This window comes from Bombus huntii, chromosome 1, assembly GCF_024542735.1.
Source record: "Bombus huntii isolate Logan2020A chromosome 1, iyBomHunt1.1, whole genome shotgun sequence".
NCBI lineage: Eukaryota > Metazoa > Arthropoda > Insecta > Hymenoptera > Apidae > Bombus > Bombus huntii.
This window is the reverse complement of record NC_066238.1, coordinates 12671880-12698000: the sequence shown is the minus strand read 5'-3', so window position 1 is coordinate 12698000 and position 26121 is coordinate 12671880. Positions and strand designations below refer to the sequence as shown.

General features: G+C 39.5%; 3 protein-coding genes across 8 annotated transcripts in view; 1 reads left to right on the top strand and 2 right to left on the bottom strand.

Moving 5' to 3' along the window:
* Positions 1 to 19: 19 nt before the first annotated feature.
* LOC126863737 (selenoprotein F) lies at positions 20 to 1538 on the bottom strand. Its single transcript, XM_050614203.1, has 5 exons — positions 1395 to 1538; positions 963 to 1274; positions 697 to 815; positions 499 to 620; positions 20 to 426 (listed from the first exon to the last, which is right to left on the bottom strand). Exons 2-5 carry the CDS (start codon positions 1005 to 1007, stop codon positions 245 to 247), a joined length of 468 nt encoding a protein of 155 aa, XP_050470160.1. The 5' UTR covers positions 1008 to 1274; positions 1395 to 1538; the 3' UTR covers positions 20 to 244.
* Positions 1374 to 5740, top strand: LOC126868667 (uncharacterized). The gene is made up of 3 exons (XM_050624399.1): positions 1374 to 1518; positions 1787 to 3447; positions 3525 to 5740. The coding sequence occupies exons 1-3, from the start codon at positions 1374 to 1376 to the stop codon at positions 4056 to 4058; spliced, it is 2340 nt and encodes a 779-aa protein (XP_050480356.1). The 3' UTR covers positions 4059 to 5740.
* The window catches only part of LOC126863571 (serine/threonine-protein phosphatase 4 regulatory subunit 1-like), a 148980-nt gene continuing 127156 nt past the window's right edge, over positions 4298 to 26121 (bottom strand). For 5 of the 6 annotated variants that reach the window (XM_050613856.1, XM_050613865.1, XM_050613848.1 and 2 more), the window contains 9 exons: positions 23897 to 24009; positions 14903 to 15045; positions 14529 to 14666; positions 10378 to 10548; positions 9853 to 10136; positions 9446 to 9632; positions 8353 to 9186; positions 7983 to 8253; positions 4298 to 7893 (listed from right to left, as the gene is read on the bottom strand). In XM_050613856.1, coding sequence (XP_050469813.1) covers positions 7730 to 7893; positions 7983 to 8253; positions 8353 to 9186; positions 9446 to 9632; positions 9853 to 10136; positions 10378 to 10548; positions 14529 to 14666; positions 14903 to 15045; positions 23897 to 24009 — 2305 coding nt within the window. In that variant the 3' untranslated portion in view covers positions 4298 to 7729. Of the gene's footprint in view, positions 7894 to 7982; positions 8254 to 8352; positions 9187 to 9445; positions 9633 to 9852; positions 10137 to 10377; positions 10549 to 14528; positions 14667 to 14902; positions 15046 to 16230; positions 17596 to 23896; positions 24010 to 26121 lie in introns of those variants that run through there. The other variant, XM_050613885.1, reaches the window with a different exon arrangement.

Below are 26121 nucleotides of genomic sequence, written 5' to 3'. Positions count from 1 at the left end.
GAAAATATAAAACAATAAATGGTCTAAAAAATAATGAGTTTTATTTTGCACCTTTTTAATATGAATACCATTTATATAGTGTTGTTACAAAGTATTTTTTTAATATCATAGAATTAAAGAATTCTTAAGATAGGGAGGAGCAGTGATCTAATTAAAAATACTTTTTGAACGTAAATTATATAACAAACATGATTATTTACACTTAATATTAAAACTTAAATATATACCATTATCAATGATAATATTAATCCATCGAAAGATGAGTTGCTAGAAACTCATCAACAGAATCAGTATCCCATTTGTGTATATCTAAAATATCTTCAACTTTATTATCCGCATCTAATAATTTAATTATTGGATCTAAGCCTCTAACATATTTTATTTGTAAATTTTTGTATTTGCTAGGTCGGTCACTTTTTATGAAAGCTATAAAAAACCAGAATAAATGTGTGTTGTAAACAGTTACACTTTTATTTCTAAATATAAATCTCTATTTACCTTGTATTTGTGGATATGTACCAAACTTGCATGTGCATACTTCAAGGACAGCACGTGGGTATTTTTTTAACCCAGATGCATCATAATCATCGTCTTTCAAACAACATTCTTTGCAATTACTCCTATGATTATCAAACATTAATCTAATTGTTAATATAAGATATTGTATTACAACAAAACAAATTTATTTTTACTTACAATATTTCTGTTAAACCATGTTTATTAAATTCCTCACAGGTAGAACAAAGTAAATTAGCTTTATTGAAACCTAAACTTTTACAATCATCAGCTGAAAATTCCGATGACACAATGTTCACCTAAAAATTATATTTATAATGAAAATACGATGCATGTTATAGCTCCATTCAATCCAAAAACATTTTTAATTTATATCATAAATGTAATACGTATGTGTATGCTAATTTAAATTTAATAGGTTAAGTAACAATACTTTCATTTCTTACCATTAAGATAAATGAAAATATATGTGCTAATCTTGATGACTTCATTATATTATTTTATATATACATAAAATACATATATACAGAATTAATCATATGTTTTTTTAGAGAAATAATAGTTAATATCAACACACTTACACCACACGTATCTTATGAACCGATACTGATACCGTAATACTAACTATTAAATACTTAAAGCTCTGTTCTCAGTGTTGAAACAAAAATCGATATATTATTATGTATTTTTCGATCCATCGAAATTCAATCGATGTTAGCAAAATCGCAAAAGTAATGAAATTTGAAGTAACCAAAAACCTGGAGCAAAAACTATTTTAGCAAATCTTCAATAACAACAACTGAATGCTTTTTTCTTAATGAGCAACATAACATAAAAAGTTTGAGATAGTGTATGTAATGCTGAAATTTGCAACTTACACAGTCGCTTGGATTCTTACGATCCTTCTGTTAATTGCTCCTGTCATTAAAACCGAGAGATATAATACTGTTAATACCCACTTATCCACGCGTCACTATCATAATTACAATTATTCCCAAGATTGTGAGTCATTAAAAAATTCGAATTATTTCTTTTTAAATTTCGCACATGTTCTGCATGACTTCATCAGCGTTTTATTAAATGCCACGCGTATATACGACTCATTATCTCTTATAAATTGATTTGAAAGTAGTAACACAAAAGATGCAATTAGCAATGTAAAGAAATTGCCAAAATTATTGAGAAATAAATTGAAAAATATTACAATTTATTCCGAATGGTTACTAGTTACAATTAGATACAATTAATCATTACATAATTCTTTCTTTAGTGTCCAACAACATACTGTCCAAATCTATAAAAAGGAATAACAAGTGCCAAAGCTACCAAGTCGATTATAAATGGAGACGGAGAACGTTATGTGCAATTCCTGATAATGACAAATATTCTACGGGAAGTCCACTTGAAAATAACAAAGGAATAGGTAAAAGGAAGATATTATTAGATTACGGTGAACCAGTTCCCATGAATGATGTCGATGATCCAGATTCTTTAACAACACATGTACGAGTAAAAAGAAGCAAAGCAGAATCAGACTCCATTTCGTCATTTAGATATCAACAAGATTATTTAAAGGATTTGGCCAACTCTTTTCCTCGAGATTCATACGAGTTAATAGGAGAAAACTTGTACGATGACGATGCGTCGTTCGATAGGAAACGAGAAATTAAATCACAGGAATACTTTGTAAATGACAAACAGTTCAATGCAATTCCAGATGAGAATGCTGCAATCACGGTTCCTTCATACTTTGGTGAAGATAAATCCGACGTTAATAATTTTATTAGTTCGCAGTTTGCCGCTAGTGGAACAGATGCATTAGGGAACAACAATGTAAAATTTATAGATCGAACAAAAAGCAAGGAAAGTGTATCGTTACAAGAGCCATTGAGCGATGTTATTATAGACCGGAAATCATATGAAAATCCGGAAGATGAAAATTTACCAGATCCTATACCAGCGGTAGAACTTGTTAGGAAAAAACGAAACGATTATTCAAAGATATATAACAAAAAGAATTTAAAAGAGCAAAATTCATCTGATCAGCAAGCTAAAAAAGAAAAATCGTCTAATGAAAAAGAACAATCAATTCCCGAATTAGAAACATTTAAAGAACATTCGAATCCACCCAGTTCAAATATCGCTGATCTTAGAGTAGATCTGTTACGGTTCAGGAGAAAAACGAGGAACAATAATGGAGACAAAATAAAGAAATTAAAACAGAAAAAGAAACGCATAGGGAAAAAACATGATTTTCCAAAAAATTCTCTGTGGTCAATAAAAGACGTTCGTTCGAAAAATATGGGTCGATCGAGAGTGTCTCGCAAGAGAAAAATGGATGAAACGAAAAACGAGGGTAATTTAAAAGTAGGAATTGTCAATGTAGTGGCTAAGAAAAATAATGACAACAATTTTCGCCGTAGATCCGTAAAGTCGAAAAAATCCATCGATAGTACTGATTCTGAAAACGATCATCTCTCAAAAAATGTTCCATCAACGTTGCATGCAAAACTGGAGGCAAAAAGTAAGAATAAAATCGACGACGATATTTCCGTACTTTCATTGGTGCAAAGAGACTCGAAAGCTGCGGGTGGCGCTGGTGATTCTAAGGCGGGAACGGATAAAAGTTCAAATGCATTCGTCGTACAAAATGAGAAGCAAAAACCATTCGTAGAAACTGAAAAATTAATGCCACCACAGGATTCTAAATTACGCGCAAAGAGAAATAAACATACTGAATCGAATCATGGTTTCTTAAATAAGGAAGAGGAACTGAAGTATTATAAGAATATACAGGAGCCTGGAACTGTAGTGGATCATTGTGATGACGAAGATGAAAATCAACTTTCAATGATAGATAAAATGGGTCCTAATCGAGCAGTAAGATCGATTGAAGAAGTTAAAGAACTCGCAAAGAAATTAGTAACAAAGGTATATATTATCTATAATAAACAGTATTTTAACATAATATGTGTATTTCTGTAAACTAACAACAAATTTCCTTTCAGGTAAATGAGTTACAAAGTTACTTAAACATTGAAGAAACAGCAGGAAACGAAAAACAAGAGACAAAATTAAAAACACGTGCGATCGATGATTTATGTTCAAACGTTAGCAGTGGTTGTGGCGCTTTTAAAGAAGCACCTGAAATTGTCCAGAAATGTGTATCGTCAAACTATGACAGATCTACGACCAAAATCGTTGAAAGAAAAGCGAATCCAGTTGAAATGACAAAGAAACATAAATTAGAAGTTAAGATCCCAAAAAAACATTCGGTAGAAAAAAGAAGATCAGTGGCTAGACACGTTGTTAAAACATCGTCGAGTACTTCAAAGGCAATTCGTAATGAAGAAGAAACAAAATCGGGTCGTAAATGGGGGAAATGGACAGACTGGAGCAGCTGTAGTATTACTTGCGGTAAAGGTCGTCAAATAAGATGGCGATATTGTTTACGCGATTGTAGTACTGCAGAAACCGAGATGGAAGAGAAAGCTTGCCAATTGCCAGCTTGTCCACCAGGAAAATTCCTTGGTATATTTTAATAACTGTTAATATTTAGCGACTTCATTACGAATCGAAGCACAATAATTCAAGAATTACTTTGTCTATATTAATGTATGACTACATAGTAATTTTGTATGTCGAATACATATAATTTATATAGCATGTTTTATGTAAAAAGATAAAGGGAAAGATTTTTTTCAAATAAAGAACTGAATTAATTAACTTTAATCGTTAGTCATGTCATTAGTTAAATTATTGAAACAAACGACATCAACACTGTTGTGTAACAAATCACATGATGTATATTTTTTCCGTTTCATTACCAAATACACAATATATTATATAGAATATCTTAAACAAAACTTCTTTTCTTCATACGTATTCACAAGTACCGAGTTTTCGTTGCTTAAGCGAAGATCGTTTTTCTTTTTACTGTATCTCAATCATTATGTTTTCGCAAAGAGTCAATTACGACGCAATAATTCACTTTTGCTTTTTTCTTTAATTTAAAACATCACAAAATATTAGCGACGGTGGATAAAATATTGGGGTTACTCACAAATATCTAGTGGTACCATTCCATAACAGTTGTTTCGCAAATGTACAATCACATAATTCATCGGATCACATTGTATTCTTTTGTCTACGGTCCACACGTATTTTCTTTTTTACACTCGTTAAACCTCCTATTGTACATATCCTTTATTCAACAACCACTCATTTCTCCTCGTTCATATTTTGTTGCTTATAACCTAGTATTATCGTGTAAATCGTATAAACATGATTTCCTTTTCGTGGTATTTAATATACAAATCGCTAAAAAGTTTCTAAATGTAAGGCTCTGGAAACATTTTTCGTGTAAATCGTAATCCCTTAATTTAAGTTGGGGAGAAGGAACGGGTTAACAAAAATCCTTAATGTATGTCGGAGAGGTGGAACGGGTTAACAAAAATCTGTGTTTACAATATTTACGTATCTACAATGAGATGATATACATTCACCTACGTGATCACGCGTAGGCAAAGATCACAGTAACTGTCATCCCGGTTGCACCAAATCGGTAAGTTATGAGTCGTGAAATTGACGCAACACGGGACGGTCGTAAGCACAGTTTTTCACGTCTAATCAGGCACCACCGTGTCTAGAGGCGCACATCGCGGTCTTATAGACTAAAATTTGCAGATTGTTGTTCAGAATAATTTTGTTGTAGCATCGTAGAGCTATCTTTGATTGCGAATATAGAGTGCAGAATATTCCACATAACCTCACCACAAATAGCTTCGTAAACGATCCATTGCATACCTCGTTCCTTTTTTCGTTACACACCGTATCTCCACGAAACGATTCAATGATATATACAAAATACAAGCAATTTGAATCGAATGAACTCCAATACGATTTACCACTTCGCGATAATCAGAGGATCTAATATAAAGTTCTTCTCTTTTTTTTCCTTCTTGCTCTTGACAGTCTAGAAGTTCTCACATTCCATTTCTTCAACGTAAGAGTATTTACTAATGAATAGAGTTTATGAATCATAGCACGAAAACTTGAGTCATCCAACCGGTATAAAATTACAAAGTAAATTCCTCCGATCGCAGGAATTATTTCGGAATAATTTTTAGTTCGATAAGCGAAAATTAATATTGGAGAAAAGGCGATAACAATGATTGCGAGGCTGAAGAAAACGTGCTATGACTATTTACTAAAGAACAAGAGGTCCCGCCTTTATTCGATATCTCTAATAATTAATATTCGGTTTGTCCAAGAGACCGCTTACAAATACAAATTGATCACAATGGTAATCACATACATACACGCGAGTACTAAATCACGCATACACTGCCACGCGAATGTATTAGGACATTTGTTCATTTTTAATGAACCTGTGGTAGAGTATTATTTATATAAGAGTATTAAAAATTGAAAAATTTAATTATTTAAGGAACTTAACTATATTATTTAAGGAACTGAAATAATTAAAAGTATATGCGGTGTGCCTATGCTGTATTATGTTACGTGTGGACGGTTTCTAAAACTTTCTTCTTTCATTTATAGTGAAAAAGATTCTTCAGATATTATACAAATATTTAGAATCATTATCCAACGTGATAAAATTTCGGGTAACAGCATAGGACACTATCCGTCTGTAAAAAGACCTGGGAGGTCCAGAAAACATATATACAAAGCTTTATTGAAAGCTTAAGAGAAATAAAAGTAACAGCCTCCGAAACGATTGAGGAAATAAATACAATTAAGAATGAAACAATTTCAATGGCAATAGTAAGAAAAGCGATTTGTAGAGGTCGGTATTTGCGATTTTGGCAGTGAAAAAATTATTATTAAGGATAAAACGTAACCCGCTCCTTTATGATAGTGACAATAATTTCTTCAGGAATATGGACCTCGATAAGAATGAACTACAGGTGAAATTAACAGCATTCTGTCTGTCGTGGCCGCTGCGATGAAATATGCACCTTAAACTACTTGTATCGATTTTCAGATAGGGAAACAATTCCATAGCGATAAACCGTTATAATTTCAGAGATGGTGTTTCTAACATTAATAATAAAGAAGAGATGCCAGTCGCTATTGGCATAAACTAAGTACCAGAAAAGTCGACACCGCAAGATTGATTCTGATGAGTCTACAATTGAAATGGTTGAATTCAAATGGAGAGATTGTACGTATAGGAAACAACAGGAGAATCGTTAAAAACAAATTATATTTTAAAAAAGATCCTGCACATTAGTGCCTTTCGGATACCGAATATTTGTGCATGTTAAGGATCGTATACATTTTTTTAAAATATGTGAAAATCACTTACAGGAAAGTTCTAATGTGTAAATAATAGAATGGTCACCAATCTCCTGATTTGAACCCCATAGAAAAATTATGAGATCATTCAGATAAAATCCGAATAAAATATCCCAAATTGGAAGAATATTTATAGGAACATTTCAAAATGGAATGGAATAATATTAGGCCTGAAACAATAAAAAATATTAGTAGTCAAGCTACTAAGCTTGTAGATGCAGTTACAAAAGCACTCGATGGATAGATGGATAGATAACAATCATATTTTTATTATGATTGATGAAAAATTTAATAAATTTTTGTTAAAATATATTCTCTAACACGGTACAAAATGGAATACATAAAATTTAGTAAAATTCAGTAATGATTTCATAACTTTTTACAGATATTTCTTACAATTAAACAAGTGTCCTAGCATTCAGCGGCAGTGTACGTTCACTTCCTTTTAAACATGCACACACACTCTTATATAACTGCGTAATGTCTTTTGACCATTGATACTTATAATCTGTCTTAGTCTAAAGGGGCGCGGAAATTGTCGGTCCCTTGGTCGTAACGACAACGCTAAGTTGCACTTTTTTTCTATGTTGACTGCACTAAACGGTACAAGTCTTGTTTCTTTGTTTAAAACTTGAGCTCATTTTTACATCATAGATACACCAACTTATTCTTTAAAGAAACCCTTGCATCTCGTATTCTCTATCGGTATAACGAAATTCTTATCTCTTCCATCCAATTGATTTTCTTCTTACATTTACAAAGATAATTCACGTATGGAAGAACATTCGTACGAAATTTCTTTTATCCCATTTCCTTTCTTGGCAGTCCGGTATAAAATTGATTCGTATGGCAGGAAATAATTACAACTTGATTCTCACGAAATCTGAGTTCGTTAAAATATGTCCCACGGCTGTTTAGTTTTCGGCGGCAACAGCATATCTGATGGGACGTTTTCCTCGCCGCCGGCTATAACTCGAACGTCCCTATCCGGATCTAATCTCATTTCTCTCAGCCTATTCTCTACTTCTTCCGCCTGCTTCACTCCCAACCATTCTGCTAAAAATCGAAACACCCGTTTATTGAATATGAATTCGAAGTTCTCTCGTAACGTAATTATCCGAAGAAGATTACAAATAAATACTTACATCCCATAGGAATAACGTTCTTTGACAAAGTCCTCGCCACAACTAGTCTCACGTTTGGTACTTTGTCGGAAGATATTTGCAACAAAGTAGGTAACATTTCTTGCGAAAATTTATACCCGCTAATGGCGTTTTTCGAAATCAGGTTGGCGCACACGAAGGCGAACATCTGTCTTCTAACCCAATTCCTTGTGAAAACGAGACACTTGAGCTTTCGAAATAGCCCTTTTTCAAGGCGTCTGTCGTTAGAAAGATGTGCTACTATTTGTGTCACCTGTACAGATACGACAAAGCAAAGACATAAGACAAATATTATAGAGCAGCGTTAGGCTAGACAATTTACGTAGTATATAGAAAGTATATAAAATCGTACCAAAGAGAGAGCAACGTGTCTCACAGCAGCGTATTTGTCGCGTAGTAGATCGATAGCTAGTTCCACGATAAACCGGGTAACGTCTACAGGATCAAACAGATTCACAATGTCCAACAACTGAGTGGCTAGTTCCTCTCGAAATCTCCAGTTCCACTCGTTATCGGTGGTGAGGAATTCCCTCAGTTTTGGTAAATACTGGAGCCGAACGGCAGGCTTGAGTATCTTCAAAAACGTCGCTAAATGCTTGAGTATACCTATTCTGACCTCATCCAGATCTTTGATAAATCCATCATAGATCGGTACGAGATCAGCGATAGTGAGTTCTTCTCCTAGAATTATGGCGATTTCGTGAATACTGGAGGCTAACGTGCGCCTCACTTTCCATTGATTAGCGCTTGCCAAAGACTGATAAGCTTGCTTCAGGTATGGCCAATTTTCCCTTCCTAACGTGAGTACAACAGCGGGAAAACTAAATGCGCAATGATGAGGAATATCTCCGGGGCTCATGTCTCCGGAACATTGTTCCGGCTCAGCCATCGACAAGAACGAATCGATCAGATGCTGAGGAACGATCTCTTGATCGTTGAAATTCTTAATATCGTCTGCTGCGTATTTGTCTTCTTTTAGCGCAGCGTCTAACGACGACGCTTTACTGGACGCTGTAGTGCTGATCAACGGCTTCCGGTCTACATTGTTCTGCGCCGCGGATCTTCTGGCAGCTTCGACGAGCTCGTCGTCCAGTGGAAGGTCTGGCTCTACGTAGTAGTATAGAAACGAATTAAAGTTTTCCGTGTGGTCCAGCGTTTGGTCGTTCTTTAACTGTTTCCTTTGTATCTGAAAGAAATTTCACGAGATCATTTTTTATGTGTATTTAAAAAAAAAAAAAAAACTATGTACTGATTGTATTTCATAGTCGAACGAACAAGGGGCGACTATCTGAAGCACGTTTTAAGAATACACAATCCCGTTTATGACTCGTTACCATTGTAACTGGAGAGCGAAATCGAATCACGTTAATGGCTATTTTCAAGGAAATAGAAAGGCAAATGAGCTCGCGAACCGCGTCGTTTCGTTACTTACGGACGTGTCGTACCTTCGACTTATAAGCTCTCATTGTGGAGATATCCTCCTGCGACTCGTCCTCGTCGTCCTCTAAAATTGGTTTTTGTATTATCACAGACGAATTGAAGTTATCCTTAGAATTATGGTCCTCCATGTCGAGCGTGTGACTTCGTATCGCGCACTTAGTAGGAAATATTCCCTCGTACGAGTACCTTATACTGTAAAAACACGTCGTTGATCCGCGTTATTTCTTTTTTCTAGTTCGTAAGGGAAATGCGAGCGTGATAAACGAAGCGGGAGAGTCGACGAGAAAATAAAAGGAAGCAACGAGAGCACAGAATAAGAAGAACAGAGGGGAACAAATAAAACGGATATTACAACGCGAGTCTGTGAACAGAGTCGACCAAGTAGAAGGTAAAAACTTTCAGCTTTTTATACCTGAAACGATTATCTTGTTGGCTGGTAAACACTAGCTCGCCGTGTTGATTATAAGTTACTTCGGTAAACTGTTTCGCGAACGTGGATATGAATGGTCCTAAAATTTGAAAGGCAGACATTCGCACCCATTTCGACTCGTCGTTAAGATGCGTGGCCAGAAGCTCTGCCAATAGTAATCGACGATGCTGAAGGGTCATGCAGCATGAGACTGGCATCATAACGTCTACACACGCTTTCCGGACACCCCACACTTTATCGCTGCACAGGTCGACGAATATTGGAAACTGCGGGAGAAAGAAGAAATTAAAAGAACGAACAATTCTTATTTTTTCGTATGCTCAACAGCCTGAGACTTTAGAAAATTTCAATTTCATCGAAGAAATTATAAGTCGTTTTTTTTTAGGGGGAATCGCCATGCCATGCATTCTTTTCGATCGAATGAAATTGCAAATGAATTTAAAAAGTAAAATGTCAAGCGTTTGTTAGTTTCTACATGGAGGGAGAGGTTCGTGTGAAGAGACTTACCAATTTCCGAAAGAGAGTTTTCCTGCCGACAGCGGCGCAAAGTTCTCCAAGGTGCGACGCGCAGAATTTCCTCGTATAGAATTCCTTGTCTTCGCAGAGGGCGATGTATCTGTCCAGAAAGATCTTTTCTGTCAGCTCTTTGCCAATGAGCGGTGCCATCTTGCACATGAGCTGCGATAATAATATACAAATACGATATATCTCTGGTGAATTTTCGGATTTTCGATGGCAAAGCAAACGTGATCCGATAGAAAACAAGTCGGTAACAAAGAAAATCAAAGGAAACAATGTACAAATACACACACGTTTTTTACAGTTGCTTCCGTGTGTATACGATTAATTAATTCAAAAGAAACATAAAATAAAGGAAAACGTGTTTGCGACATCGTCTGCGTGGTTTAAGATCGCAGTGAACGGAGTCATAAACCGTACCGTTCCGCTCATCAAAGCTGGCTGTGATACGAGTCCAAGTCACCACATCACAACCACTCTGATAGGAGGAACAGTCGAACTCGCGCCTCTTAAATACCTGGAAAACAAAACAACAGGTACGATACATACATCAATAGCGTGGTAGATGCTGGCCGGTAGCTAGAGGATCAAACGTGTCCGAGACAACCGCGGAAGATCGATCGTTTCGCGACGATGCTCGAGTACCTCCTTTGGCGCCCGCATCTGCACGAATCAGAAGGTCATTGTGCAACGATCAAACGAATTAGAAAGAGGTGAATCATCCTATCGTCGTTCGACGATCGTGACCGCGTACGCGCATTGCGTTTTGTCCTACTTTATTTTTCTTTTCTGTTAAGCGTTAGCCTCATAGATTAAGATTATCAAGTATCTTTCTAGCAGTACGTCAAATCCTTGGATCGTACGTATCGTTAAATCTTTATTATCGTTCATTGTCGTTCTGTCTATTCAATTTTTACCACTTTCTATACACCACAGTGGCTACGAAAAGTATTTGCACATAACTGAATTTATTTACTGTATTTATATACCGATCAATTAAGTATATTAACTTTTATACAATTTTATAATTTCTACATTTAGTAACATTTTATGAAAATGAAATGTGTAAAACAAACAAAACGTTTCAACGAATGATAAGTCTGTGCACAAAGTCCTTTTCTGTAGGCACTGTATATGTATATATATATATAATTATATTATTTACATTTAGTTAAAAAGCGGTAAAAGAAAAGAATTGAAGGTAAACGTAGTGTACGGCAATCATCGTGGATCACGAATAAGGAAGTCATCTGGAAATCGTCGTTCAATAAACGCGATCACGTCCTTCATGAATCCTGTGAACCCATGAGAGGAAGTCGACTATGAAAGAGTGCAAAGACTTTGCCGAAAGTGGAAACTACGCGCGAGGAGTCGATCTCCGTATCGGGACAGGCGATCGGAAATGTTTTTCTTTAAAATGGCTCGCGATGGAACGCTGTATTTCGCGGGAAAACGGCCACGCCACCCATAGAAGATGCTTCAAGGATGATCGAGAATGGATCTCTGCGAGCGTAAAGGTGAGACGACGTTTCCCTTGCTTTTACAGAAAACCAAGTTTTACCTCGATACGATAAAGGAAAATCGATACCGAGATCCACGCTAGAAGTTGTTGACTAACGGACGATCTTACATTTCCAATCATATTGAACATGAAAAAAACAGTCGATGAAACGCGTCGCCGCGCTCATCAAAGCTGGCTGTGATATGAACGCTTGCATCAGCATATCACAACCACTTTGTGAGCGACGCGTCCGCGTCATTTCTATCCTGCGAACCTTCCTAAAATCCTAAAAGCTGCGAGAAACAAGCTTCTATATGTCCTGTGTACGCAGTATTTTTATATATCTATAATTTCCTAGCACCGTTACGTTCAATACAGTTTGATAGGACGCTGCATCGAATAGAAGACACGACACGTTGCACGGAACGGCGATCCAAATCGTCAAATATGGCTGTGATATGACATTTCCAAAAGCAACACGCCACAACCAATTTGACGATTGGATCGCGTTGTTCTCCTTTTCTGTAGTTTTGCCCCTTCTGCGGTCACTTCGCCTCGTTCTTCGTCTTCTCGTGACGATCGTACGGTGAAAGAAGCTGCGGTCTCGATCGTAATCCAGAACAGTACTAGAGGAGCGAGTGTATGCAACGTGAGACGGAAAAATGAGGGTAAAAATTAGAAGATCGTAAAAGTTATGCACACACGTCGTTCATTCGCTATAACTTTGGGTGTCCATCGACGACGTGGGTGATTATTAATTAAGCGGGGGCACTAAGTGCACTCGTAAAGCGCACACGAATATGCTCCCTGACGATCGATTCTGCGGGCCAAACTCAACAAAATGGCTGTGATATGACTCGAAACATTCCACAACCAATTTGATGTATCGGACCGCAAAAGGTATTTTCATTTCGGTGGCTGTGCTCGGGTTCAACGTTCGTGTTCCACCATCTCTCTCTTCATGTCGATTTTCTCTCTTTCTCTCTCTTCGTACGTGTGTGTTCCTCTCTCGCGGATCGTTCGTTTTCGTTGTCCCTCAATTCCGCGAGAGATACAAACGACGCGTTCAGTTTTCCGTTTTCTCTCGTTCTCTCTGCTAATTATTTCTACGTTTCTCTTCCGTTTCTCCGCCCTTTTTTTTGGCTTTCACCTCGCCCTTTACTTTTTCCCCTCGTTCGATTTTCTCCGTCGAATCGTGCGTCGTGGACGGACACGATTTTGCTCATCAAAGCTGGCTGTGATAGTCGAACTCTATGACAAACCAACTTTGATGGTAAAAGCATGTCCTCGTCGAAGAGGTGCCAGCTTGTTCTCGTAAACTCTTCTTTTTCTCGTCGATATCACCTGAAAATCGTTCGAAGAGCTCGCTAACTCTTCACTGATTCCTACTTTAAAATCGATCGTTATTCCTGTCAATCCGCGATAAATGACGAACTTATAGAAGCAAGTCGTTTCCTTTTTACAACTAATCGCGTACCTACTCGAGTAATGAAATCACGTGTATAAAGAAGATGATTCCTCAGCGAAAAACATCTTCTATGGAGAAGCCTCTGCAATGACATACGATGCCTACTAAAGCGTTAGGGATCTCTCTGACAGAATCGATAAACGCTCAGTACGAAATGAAAAGCGTTAAAAATCCCAATTTCCCTCGGACGTATAGATCAGGTCTCGTTTGGTCGTTGGCGAACGTCGTAGTAGAACGAACGCCGGATGAAAGACAAGATAGTGAGACGCGATAGCGTGAGAACATCTCACTACCCATGTCTTTCAGGCGGAATCCGTTGGAACGAGGGCGGCGTAAGGTCCAACGACCATAAACACGAGACAAACTCGATACACCTATTGCTCCGGATAGTCGGCGATACACTTGCTTGCATACGATGGAAGCGTGGTCGAGCCGAATGGATCAAGAATGCTAGACGCGAGAAACCCGTCTTGCCTTGTTTTTCACCACGCTGCCGTACTTTCAATGGACACACGTTTACCCTTGAGTAATTCTTTACATACGTATTCTTTAATTAAACGACGTCGACGATCGTGCTACGCTTCGTTTGAACGCATTAAAATGAGAAAACTCGTTAAACTACACCGGTGCCTGATAGAATGTTAAAATAGAACGGGTAAAGAAAGAACTGCACAATGATTCTGCGTAGGTTTCATTCCACTCGTTTTCTCAACGCGCGATTCCACCTCGAACACGCAATAATCGCGGGCTATGAACATTGCGACGAGACGAGAGATCACGATTTCTGTTAGAGTTTTCTAATTCGAAATCGTACGAATGGTTTGTCGAAAATGTCCGATCTAGCGATTTCATTTTTCCACGCACGTCGAAGTGTTTGAAATCGTTCATCGAGTAATATATAATTAACTATTTTAAAAGACACGAAAGAAAAATAAAACCGCAGTTTGCCGGATTATTTCGAAATGATAGGTGGGACATTTTAATCGAAGAGGACGTCGGTCATCACTATTGTCCTTCATAATATATTTCTTAAAAAATATCAATGGATATAACGTACCATGGATGTAACCATATTTAGGTGGTGTAGGTTACGGCAACAAATTTAAGATTTAAAAGAAAAAAAGGGAAAGAAAGAAATGAAAAAAAAAAAAAAGAAACATAGAAACTTACGGAGATGCCAGAGTTAAGCAAATCGATGGACGTACAGAGGGTTTCTATAACGGGACACAGCTTGCCCTCTATCGTGGTGTTATCGATGAGACCCTTCTTCGTTAGCGTCAACACCGCTGTCTGGGCCATCATTCGTACCTGAGGCAATAAAAAAAAAAAAAAGAAAAAAAACGAAAATTAGAATTCGTTAACGAGGCATTAAATTTTTTGCCGCCTGCGGAAAGAACACGATTTCCGCTAGGTTTCGAAAGAGAAGGAAGCGGTTATCGAAAAGTATTTCTGAATCGACGTAAATCATAAGAAGAAAAGATGCTTATCGATGGAAGGAAGCTTTGACGATCAACCGCGTAGAGAAACGTGATCAAAATATTCACCTGGTTGTCTTGATCTTGTAAGTATCTGATAATGATGTCGAGGAGATGATTGTGAAAAATATTGTCGAATAGGTGGGGTGTCTCGTGGCAGATCATCACCACGTGCGGTATGTGCTCCATCAGGTCCAGTCCGATTTGCGCATCTGAAATCAGAAATAATTTTTCATCGCTTAAATTTTATTCTTTTTGCTTTTATATATTGCTTTTCGTATATTCATCTATTTTCATTTTGTTTAAAAAACACTCTACAACGACCACCGTCCAGATCGAATTCTGGATCGTAAGTTGATTACGATTAACACGAATCGATTGCAGATTAAAGTGGGTAACTATGCTTTTTCAAATGTCAGAGTCAAAGCATTCGTGCGATCGCTTATCTTACATAATTTTATCAATTATTGTCTACTTTTTGTTTCGCGGAGTCGACCTATGTGGCAGACAAGCGACTCGAATAGCGATAATGTAATACAGTCGTTAGTATAATCGTTTTTGTAAAACGGCAGAAGTAATTTGTTTGTGAAACAAACGTGATCCTCCGTCATCCTATTGAAAAGAATTCAACGGTGAACAGGCTGAGCAGACAAATGCAAATTTATTTTAATCGGCGCCGATACGATCGAATCGGCGATATTCGTTAGATTTCCCTCAAATAATTAATCACGGAATATTCAGGAATAGTGAATGGGATTTCTACGAATCTAACGTTATTTCTCCCGGGGAGGAATAAAAATTCCTATCGAAATAGAAAGAAGAAAAACACGTAGGAAAGAAAAGGGAGAAGACCTGCGCTGTGATCCATCGATTCTTTGGACGAGGAAAGAACTGCCGGCGTTCTATGAAGGAATTCGATCGTTTCTTTGCAACTCACGATCGGCCGCTAACCATCAGCCATTCGTGCGTCGAAAGCGAGAAAAACTGGAGGGAAACCATTCTTCGGCGTTTTCTCGACCTTGGCCGTTTTTATTACCCCAACAGGCATTTTCGTAGAAATACCTGAACGAAAAAGAAAGGCCTGGCACATATCAGCGTTATTGTTGATTAGGAAAACCCTCGCACCTTCCCATTAACAATATGCTTCTGAAGAATGGAAATGTCCCGTTTGTTTATTAGTCGAATGATCATCGGATTAGCTCGACTGGTCACGTACAATAAATACAAATTACGTCGCCCGAGTATCTTGCAAGTAGCGTTTGATGGAATGTTTACGGAAATATATATTGTATATTTCAAATTTTGAATACGGGCATATTCTAAGGATATTCAATGTACAATTTCAAACATTCTAGAAAGATATGAAAAATAAATAGAGAAGGAGAGAAAGTACATACCATCATGTTTGTTTTACGTATTAGTCAGCATCGTCAAATACTTGGCTCCTTGCGACGCCATTATCACAGATCGACTTCAATTGCACTCTCGACGCGTTAAAATTTCTCCAAACACCTTCCACGTTTAAAAATACAGGGAAAAATAATAGGAAACTGTTAAAACCGAATTATCTTCGAATTTTATGAACGACGCTACGGTTTGGAAATCTCTGGACTCCTAAACCTCGATTTTCCGTTAAATATTAGACTACTAAAATTGAAAAAACTTTGAAAGTAACCCCGGCGGAAGAGGACGAAACAGAAAGATGAAATGTGGAATCCAAGAGGACGCGCGATTTACACACAACACTATCACACACCCGAAAGACACTGCATGGTGAGAAATTAGTTCGATTGTTTCGTAGTCGTCAAAAATGAGGAAAACTTGGCAACAGCAGCAACACCTTTCCATCGCAGAGCGTGGGTGAGACTGAGTGTTTCGTCGGTTAGTTGGTCACGGGAAATGCACATTCCCCATTTGTCGAACTTTTCCAGTGGTAGGGAGGACAAGAAGGGTAGTAATCTCCCCACCACTCGACTGCAAGGCCCAACGAGGGAGCGAGTAGGAGAGGGGATAGGGGATCGCGTACAAAACGGGGCTCGTTCGTTTTCGGATTGCTTCGCGCGTACTTCGTGAGGCCCACGATCCGAGCACGTGCTCGCTTTTCCCTCCCCTCTCGTATCCCGTTTCCCAGCGAGTTCCATGATCGGTTCTTCCATCGTTTCCTCCCACGTTGACGCAACCGCCCTTCGTGCCGCCGGTTTTAGCCGACGAAACGCGAACAAGAAGCTCGATCTTGTCCCCACCCTCTGGCATTTTTCTCTTTGCCACGCAGCCCCAGTCCATTAATCACGCGCTGGGTCTTATCTTCTTTTTCTCCGCCTACTGCATCCTTGCGCCTTCTATCCAGGACACGAGATCCCGCCAAAAATATCCCACTGCGTTCCTTCAGAATTAAGCGTCACCGATTATTTACCCCTGGCATTTTCGTCTTCTTTCGAGCCACGTTCGTTTTCGTTCATCTCGTCGATCGTTTCTTCGAAGGGACGAAGGTCCATTGTTGATCGTAGCCGATATTAAGACTGGCCAACACTGTGTTTGAAAAGCTGATTCTTCTTTTGGTTTCTATCCGGCCCACGTGATTTAGGTCTTTGGCGCCGATATTTTTAGAGGATTCTAGGAATGTGGTAACATTCCTGCGTTCCTCCCAGGCATTTTCCAACTAGTCAATTGTATTTCTTTTTACCGTTTCAAAGCCTTTTAAATGTGAAAAAGAAAGAATCGATGGCAGGCAGCTTCGATATTTAATTGTACACTCTGGATTTACGTGGTGTTCGTTCCATATACATAATCCTTTTTACGCGGATAAAAATCGCGTACCTAGAGGAAATCGGCTAATACAAGAAAAAGAGGGAAAATACTGTAGAGGAAATCGAAGTTATAAAAGTATTTATTTCATATAGGTTCGCAAATAAATTGGATATATAGAATCGTACAAAAGCTGAAACAGATTCTATTCATCGTCTTTGTCCGTATCCATATTTCCAGGCAATCAATTTTTTCTTTAATTGACTCAAAGTTACCATATTCGTCGTTTGACTTATTTTCAAAGTTCTGTTTCGCTTTTATCCTAAACGTTTCGGGTTAAAAGCGCTCGCTGGGAATCTCGTTATCGTCGACAACACGATTGATTCAGACAAAGATTATCGAAGATTATATTTTCTGACCGCGTAAATCGATGGACTGTCGGTATTTATCGGAAAAGAGAGAAAAGCATAAGTTTCGTATTCGGAGGTGCGAAACTTCGTTTTACGTCTCACGAATATTAATTGGCTATGAATTAATTACAACGCATTTTGAAAAAGTACCGAACTTTTAATCAGTTTTATCTTCTTATTATGGCACTCGTTATTAATATAAATGATTTCTCCCTTCAATGTTACGCTATAGATATTCTTAAAACGTTAAAAATACTTTTCTTAATTAAAACGAAAACAAAACTGAGATACGACAAATTCGTCCTCGGGTCAAAATTAAACCGAAACACGATGCACGATTCTCGAATTCATTGATCGTCGTGCAACTCGTACAATTATTATCTGCTAATTGAAATAACTCTTCGTCCGCGATGGATAATTAGAAACGTGTTCGTGATCGTTACATATGTCGGAGATGAAAGAACATCGGGATTTCCCATCCGGAATGCTGGGAAAAACCCCAATACCCTAATCCAGACTTTTACTATAGCTGCACTTAAGTAATAACAATAAGAAATAGTTCTAATGTCCCAATATGGCTTTATGACGATGGGTTCGGGCTTTAAGTGACATAGCGGTACTCATACTAAACGTTGCCACGGTCACGGGAGGGACATGTACCTGACAGAGGTATGAAATGATTATATGGCTCTCCTTAAAACAAAGATTAACCCGAGAAGCAGGGACAGGATTATATAAGGGCAGCCTCTTTCGGATCGAGGGAGTTAGAGTGAGAGTTAGAGTTAGTTACTTGGTTAGTGAGTCGTTGGACGAATTGTCGATTGAGTTATCGAGAAAGTTACCCGAATCGTGTATTACGTTGATACCGGTCGTCCCGTGGACCGTGGATTCGTTATCGAACCTGAATTCGTTGTCACCATCATCTCGACCATCCTATCGCCGCTATTACTCATAGCCTCTTGTAGTGTCCACATTTGTACCGATAAACATTGCTACATCCGTGACGGTAAAGTAAGTAAAGGTTCGTCGAACGCCCCAAAATTCCAACCTGACTCCGACATATAGTTACTCTTCCCTGGGCAGTTCCGTGAAGACGAAGCTAGTGTGACAATGACTATACCCAAATCCACGTCATTCCCTACTATCTGACAGCGAACCGTTAGGTTCTGACTTGACCTTTGCACATGCCCATTACGTAGGGCAATTAGGATCCGCCCTTTGTACCTCAATACCTACAAACGCAACATGTAAAAACTGCAAGCATTCGACCACGAGAGAAGTCTTTAGTTTCTAGTCTTTAGTCTTTAGTCTTGAGTCTTGTGTACAGTTTGGCCGTGATTTGAACAACTATTTTAACTTCGCTACTTCATTGTAATATTATACTGAATTTTCGTGAATAAAAGCCAACAAAATTATAAAGGTACCGTCAAGTTAAGTTATCGCTCAGTTACTCCTTTTTTATCATAAATTTTACGTGACACTAGTTATGCGACGACGAATGGATCGATCTCGGGTATCGATCGTATCGGGCCAATAATGAGAAGACACCCTCCGGTAACAGTGGCACGGATTCATAGAAACGCCACCAAGATCCGCATGAAAACCACCTTCACGGAACAACAAGTATTCGAACCCCTTTCGCTTTACGGCAACAATTGGCTTCGTTGCATTCTTATCGAGAAAGAGAGAGAGAAAACGCGTAACTAGAAGAGTCATTGTTATTGAAGCCATCGTTGTCTCGTTCTCGCCACCAGAAAAATAGATACATTCTCGGCTTGTCCATTTTTATCGAACATTCCCAATTATGAAACTTACGTAACTCTCCGTGTTTCTTCGTTAAAATTTTAGCACATTTTTTATGGTAGGCGTAAATCAACGTTTTTTTTTTTATTCAATTTATTTTTATTTATTTCTCGACAACGTATAGAATAGAACTGTATGGGATAGAATTTATTTTACTGTAAAAAAAAAAAAAAAAAAGAAAGAAAGAAAGAAGATTCCCCCGGACGTAAGCTGTATCCTGTCATTCCAGAGAAAAGAAAAAAAAGCGAAGCAGATAAATGGTAAAGGAAGAAAAAGGAAATATCCGTTTCGTTGTCTGTTAAGCCTTCGCGTATTTCCTCCTCGCATATGGCAGGAAAAAATCGGGAACTAGTCGACGCAACTGGCATCGCCCTCTTTCCCCGATCTACCGAAAAGGAAAAGGGGCGCGTGTCCCTTTCGATATTTGTCCCTGCTCGAGGAAGCTAGTCCAAAAATACGTGTAGAGAAAAAGCGCGCGTGTCGCTTGCCCCTGGTCACGAGTCTTGAATCTTCTTTCCTACGACCCTCTTCTTCCTCGTTCGTGTCTTCCCCTATGCTATGCTTCGATCGGCCCACGGAAAAACACCGATGCCGGCACGTGTTACGAGCAAGATGTTCCATCGTCGTCTAGATCGTGCCTAAAAATAGTGCAGCCAGTATGTGACACTCGTCAGGGATCATGCTCTGTCGGGAATGCACCTTTCCTCGACAGTTGCATCCCTGTCGGGAAACGCCTGATGGCTCGTAGGACACGTGGCGCGTTTACAATACCATTATTTTAATAGAAATAGAGAAGTATGTATAGATAGCGAGGACTGTAACTAATTGTGCGTTGTTAGCTCGATATCAAGCTATGGATAATTGTAGATTATTTTGGTAAATATTTTATATATTATTATATATATTATACTGTTTCTGTATAATATATTATTCCTGGTAAATTCAATTGGACGATGAAAGAGACACGATTAACTTAAAAAAATGCTCAATAAATTTCGTAACTTAAATACGTGTATTTAATTCTTCGCAAGTAATGTAGCGCGAATGTGTGATAATTGATTTGTACTCCGACGTTATGTATATAGAATATCGATATCAGTTAGGTATGCCGCGTATATTATACATTTTTTAATATTTCTGTCGTACGATAAGAATACAATTAAAACGACAAAATATCGAACCCTGTCGATAATCACGTAGATCTTTCATTAAAATAAACTGTTTCGCCGCGTGAACATTAGGGGCGAGCTGGTTTACACGTTTCAAGATAACCGATCGAGAATTCGGAAAATTTGTCCAGAGAATTTCCTACTAGAATTTCATCGTCTTTGTTTTGCTTGTCTCGTAGAATGACGCTGGAAACCAACGAACTAAGCCCGGTCGTACGTGTTTTTCCAACGTTAGGTCCGCTAACGCTCGAGAAATAACGATCACGCGTCCAGGTACGATCGATGGCGAGTTTATTTGCAATTCGAAGGATTCCCTTTGTCGTGGTGAGGTGGCGTATTAAGAGAACGCTGCGGCGGCACAGAAATATAAAAGGAGCATTTTTTTCACGTGACCGGAGGTCCCGTGCAGGTCTTAAAAGTCGGCTGTCTTAAAGTATTTTCGAAGGTCTGGGAAAAGAAAAGAGCCATTAGTGGGATGAAAACGCAGTGGCGCGTCATTTTCCATGTTTCCTCGAAACGGTCAGGTAAGAAGACCTACCATAGTTGCTGGCTATTGCTTTTTCAAAGATATCTTTTCCTTTTCTATCTTTCTCGCTTCTGTGTTTCGGATTTCGTTAGGCTAACGTTTGCTCAAGATACACATCGACTCATAGATGACTCATAGATCGTTATAGATGACCTTTGAACACACTTCACTCGGTTCTGCGAAAACCGCCCCGAACAATGACGATCGTTCTCGATCTTTACAGAGGACGATGAGTAATAAATCGATTTTTCAAACGACCAGTCATTCTCAAGCGTTTTATGGCCCCTCAAAATTTTCTCCTATCGCTGACACAATTCTTCCGCTCATATTTTCCCATATTTAACGATGTTTGCTGTATCTGCTGTCGATCGCCGAATAGCTGTATTTCTAATCTAATAACCGATGCCCGTTTCCTTATGAATAAATAGCAGGACATAAATTCTTGACCTGTTTTTAAGATTTCTAGTAACCTTACTCGTAACCTTTGTGATTTCCAGCGATGGTAAACGCGTTAGCAGGTTTTTTTTTTTATTTAAAATTTCACATTTACAATTTGTCCAACTTGGACATTTGGTAGAATTTTTTATCCCATTGATTTTCACGTGGGTGGCTACCCCCAATGGGGTACCATCTTCGTGTTTGTTAAGATATATCCTTTGTGAGATCTGCTGGGTGTTTCCCTTTTAGTCTTCTCGCGTTAGCAGGTGATCAGGGAATTTTTCTCTTCTCTTTAAGCTCCACTTTGCCTCTAAATCCAACTATGAACCATTCTTCGACCAACGCCGTTATGCGTTTTGATCTCTCGTTCGAGTTTCGACAAAAAGGGATCGCGTTATCGAAATTACAGGCCGCGAACGCGATATCTCGAGCAAGAAAATCGTCATTAGGTTCGCCGTTGGGTCGGGTGTTTCGTTTCGAAATACCATGTAACGTAGAAGTGGGCTAGACGAAAAAGTAAACCGTAGCGAGCGTCCTCGTATAAATACCTCGCGCAGAGAAACCACGACAGACTTCCGGTGAGGCGCGTGCTACACCGGAAGCGGCGACAATCTTGTCGTCACCTACTGCGGAGCAACAGCCTCGTCTGCAACCCCAACTGGCTTCCTCGTCACGTTACCCCACCGGTAACGCGGAACACGTTCTGTCTTCTCTCAAGAACGCGTCCTGGCCTTTCTATTTTTAAACTCCCCCCGTATCCGCACCCGCGGGTCTCGTTCGGTGTATCTCGTTCGAGGAAACGGGGCTGAGCAACCGGAAAAACAAATGGCGCGCCACCTAAAAAGGAATTTTCTCCAGGCCGGTGTGTGCAAGCTAGGGAACATCCCGCGTCACTTCAATTTTTCATGGTCGAGAGGGAACCAGGGAAAAATGTCTGGTTCGCGGTTGGTGAATTATTTCTGTAAAAGGTGTAATTGCAACTCGAGACGAGGTGTAGGATTTTGGATCCGTTCGTCGAAACTATACGCGCGAGGAAGAATAAACCTGGTTGCAGGAATTAAAGTTTCTTTCGAAGAAAACCTTTGCTACGGTGTGATTATTAGTACAGAGACAACAAGAGCGTTGTGTAAGATTGAAACAAGTTGCAACGATGGACGTTTCGAAGATTCGATGGCAACGTACAAATTGTCGATCTTCTCGTTGCCCGATAGATAGAAAGAATTTTTTTATAGACACGATAGAGTAAGCGATAGGCGTTGAAATCTGCGAATGCTATACGATAGTCTTTTGATAATTGGTAAAAGATCGATCGCTCTTTCAACAATCGCACGTATTCAATGCAAGACGTAAATACGATAAAACTTACGTGCATCTAAAGAGTAGACTTTGCTATATAAACTTTGGCTATTGCAGATTAAAATCGTAGATAACGCTTTAAATCGTCTCGAGACGAGGTTGCTAATAAGTTGTACAAACGGGAAGCAAAAACGGGAAAATTGGAAAAATAAAAATCACTCAAGGATGCAGTGTCTGACAGCAAAGAAAGGTAATTTATAAATTACGTGCGCAAGCGGTGCGTCAAGGATTTGGCTCAGAATTATTTCCAATCCTTTCGTTACTTATTTAGAAGCTGTAAAATAAAACAAACGTGCGAACGCCAACAACGTGCAACGTTTAGAATAATAAAACTGTGTATAGCGAACATTTAGTAAATCGGGTTTCTCGAGTCGTCTGTTTCTGGCATAAGGCAATCTCCAAATTAAAATTCTTAGATTTTATCACATCATAAAGTAAACTGTCAAGCTAAGATCGCGACGTTTTCATTTTCTACCTGTTCATTTTAAATCTCCCTTCTTCTTTTTCTTTCCTTTCTTTAGAATTGACAAGGAACGCGATAGATTTCTAATTGCTTCGGTTACACTTTGCATCTTCGAATGTGCAATTTTAACAGATAAATAAGTTTTTAACTTACCGGTATCGTCGGCGATCTGTCTCACCACGTGCATCACTTCGCTCACGTTAAGTTTCGTTCCATTGTTAGCGGCAGTGCGAAATACTTCCACCAGCATCCTGCCGATTCTCTGTCTGCAAGAAGAAGTAACAGTACGAAGGTTGGTTGGTGTGCAGCTGTGATTAAAAAGAAAGCGTCGTACAATTGAAATACAGAGAATAGCGGAGATGCCTTGAACACGTAAAAGGAAGTGGAAAGAACAAAATCGATTGATTTTAATTTAAATATGTTGAAACGGCGAAGTTACTTTCAAACTTGACATCGCCTGTTTAACAAATTTTCCGTACTCTAACGATCCAATATACGGCAAATCGTAGCTACATCGATTCAAAGCGTTTCCTTCAATCGTTTTACCCGATAAGTGCTATATGGATATTTTAAATACTCTTACATTTTTACATTATATATTTACGTGTAAATTCATAAAAATTCGAGTAACCGGTATTTCGACGGATTTTCCGTACGATCCAAGTGAAACGTAGTTTTACAACGGTGATCGCGATCGACGACAAGGCAATGCACGCAGAACGTCGAGAAAGTAAGCAGACATTTACGAGCCGCGTCTCGTCCCGAATATAAATCATCTAGCAGCAACTGGCCGAAGGATACGCTTAAGGAGGGCGCGGGATGGCCGAAGAAAGAAAGTGGCGAGAAAGGGCAGGTTTACCTAAGGAAAATTAGATTTTCTCGGCGGAATCGCGGACGAATGCAAATATCAGCGCAGGGGACGATAATTAACGGCGAACAGAGAGGAAGTTGGCCGGGGAGAAAAAAAGTTTTAACAAGGAACGATGGGGCCACGCGCCCCCTCGTTCACGAAGTCTCGGAATCGTTCGCGTGTCCCCGAAATTCCCGACGACGATCGGTCGCAACTTTCATCGCTGTCCGGTTCCCCAGCCAATTTCGTTCAAACTTGCACACCAACGAGAAGGAAGTTGGCGAAGCGGCTGTACTTGGTCGAATCTTAACGATCGGCGCGGTTGCGAGGGCCAATCAGGATATACCGGCGGACAGAAGCCTGAAAAGGAACGGACGTCGGCAGTGGTTGTCAGTCGGCCATCGTGACGGCGTCGAGGAGAAGGTGGCAGCGTTCTGCTCGAGACGAAAAATCGAAGTGGAAGCGAGCGTAGCAAAAAAAAAAAAGAAAAAAAAAGGAAACAAAAAAAAAAAAAATAAAAATAAAAAAAGAAAAGAAGAGGAGAAAGAAAGCGGAGGAAGAAAGCGGTGGAAGAGAAAAGGAAAAGGTGGAACGCGAAGTATAGCAACGCGTAACGTGGCTGTATGGTGGGGATGGAAGGGAGGGAGGAAGAAGAAAAAGAAGAGGAAAAAACGAGCACGGGGGGTTAAGATAGAAACGAATGAAATCGATGGTTGGACCGAGAAAGGAGCAACAGAAACAAAAAATCGAGGAGGTACGCGAAGAAGACGAAGAAGGACGCGAAAAAAGCAAGAAGATACGCGAAGAGTTCGATCTTCTAGTTTGGCGTCCTCGCAAGACTTCCCCCCACCGCGCTTCAATAGCGCCGTGGAGGGGAACGCTATCCCCTCCACTGTGGTCGAGTGCGTGAACGGATGGACGCGGGGAAGCGAGTTGGTGGGGGGAAGGCAAAAGAGAGAGCGCTGGCAGCAGCCGAGAGGCGAGTAGACTATGTCGCGAAACTCGTAGAGCGATAAAGACCGAGTTCGGTAGGTTGCCGAAGCGGTGGAGGGGACGGAGGAGAGGCGGCCGCGTGGTGGGGGGTAGAACTGGCACCAACGGAAGATCGTTTGCGGTACCCCACCAGAAGTTTACCGGACGATCGGAGGTGGGGGGCGACCGTTCTCCAAAGTCGTTGGAGAACGGGTAGAGGGATGGTACCGCCCGTGAACGCCTACCGTGCCGGCGCAAACATGGCCGCCGCCGGCGTCGTCGACGACGACGACGACGACGACACCGACCACGAGGATCGCCACTAAATTCCGCTCGCGTATCACCGAACTTCTTCTCGCCGATCAACTTCCGATGGGAATTATACGAATGCACAAAACGATCGATTTAAACGAGCATCCGCTTTATTCGCGCGTTTACCATGATCGATAGTCGCGAGACCGGATAAAGGCGGATGGGGTGTGAAATACGTACGCGGACCCAGCACCACCTCCGGCCCAAAATTGAAGTACAACTCCGCTGGTAACTTCGCGCTGCT

Coding starts and splice junctions, on each gene's coding strand:
- LOC126868667 (XM_050624399.1), top strand. CDS start 1,374: ATGCTGAAATTTGCAACTTACACAGTCGCTTGGATTCTTACGATCCTT. Junction 1,519..1,786: donor TTACAATTATTCCCAAGATT/GTGAGTCATTAA, acceptor TTCTTTCTTTAG/TGTCCAACAACATACTGTCC. Junction 3,448..3,524: donor CAAAGAAATTAGTAACAAAG/GTATATATTATC, acceptor ATTTCCTTTCAG/GTAAATGAGTTACAAAGTTA.
- LOC126863737 (XM_050614203.1), bottom strand. CDS start 1,007: ATGAAGTCATCAAGATTAGCACATATATTTTCATTTATCTTAATG. Junction 621..696: donor CATGGTTTAACAGAAATATT/GTAAGTAAAAAT, acceptor TGATAATCATAG/GAGTAATTGCAAAGAATGTT. Junction 427..498: donor TACATATCCACAAATACAAG/GTAAATAGAGAT, acceptor GGTTTTTTATAG/CTTTCATAAAAAGTGACCGA.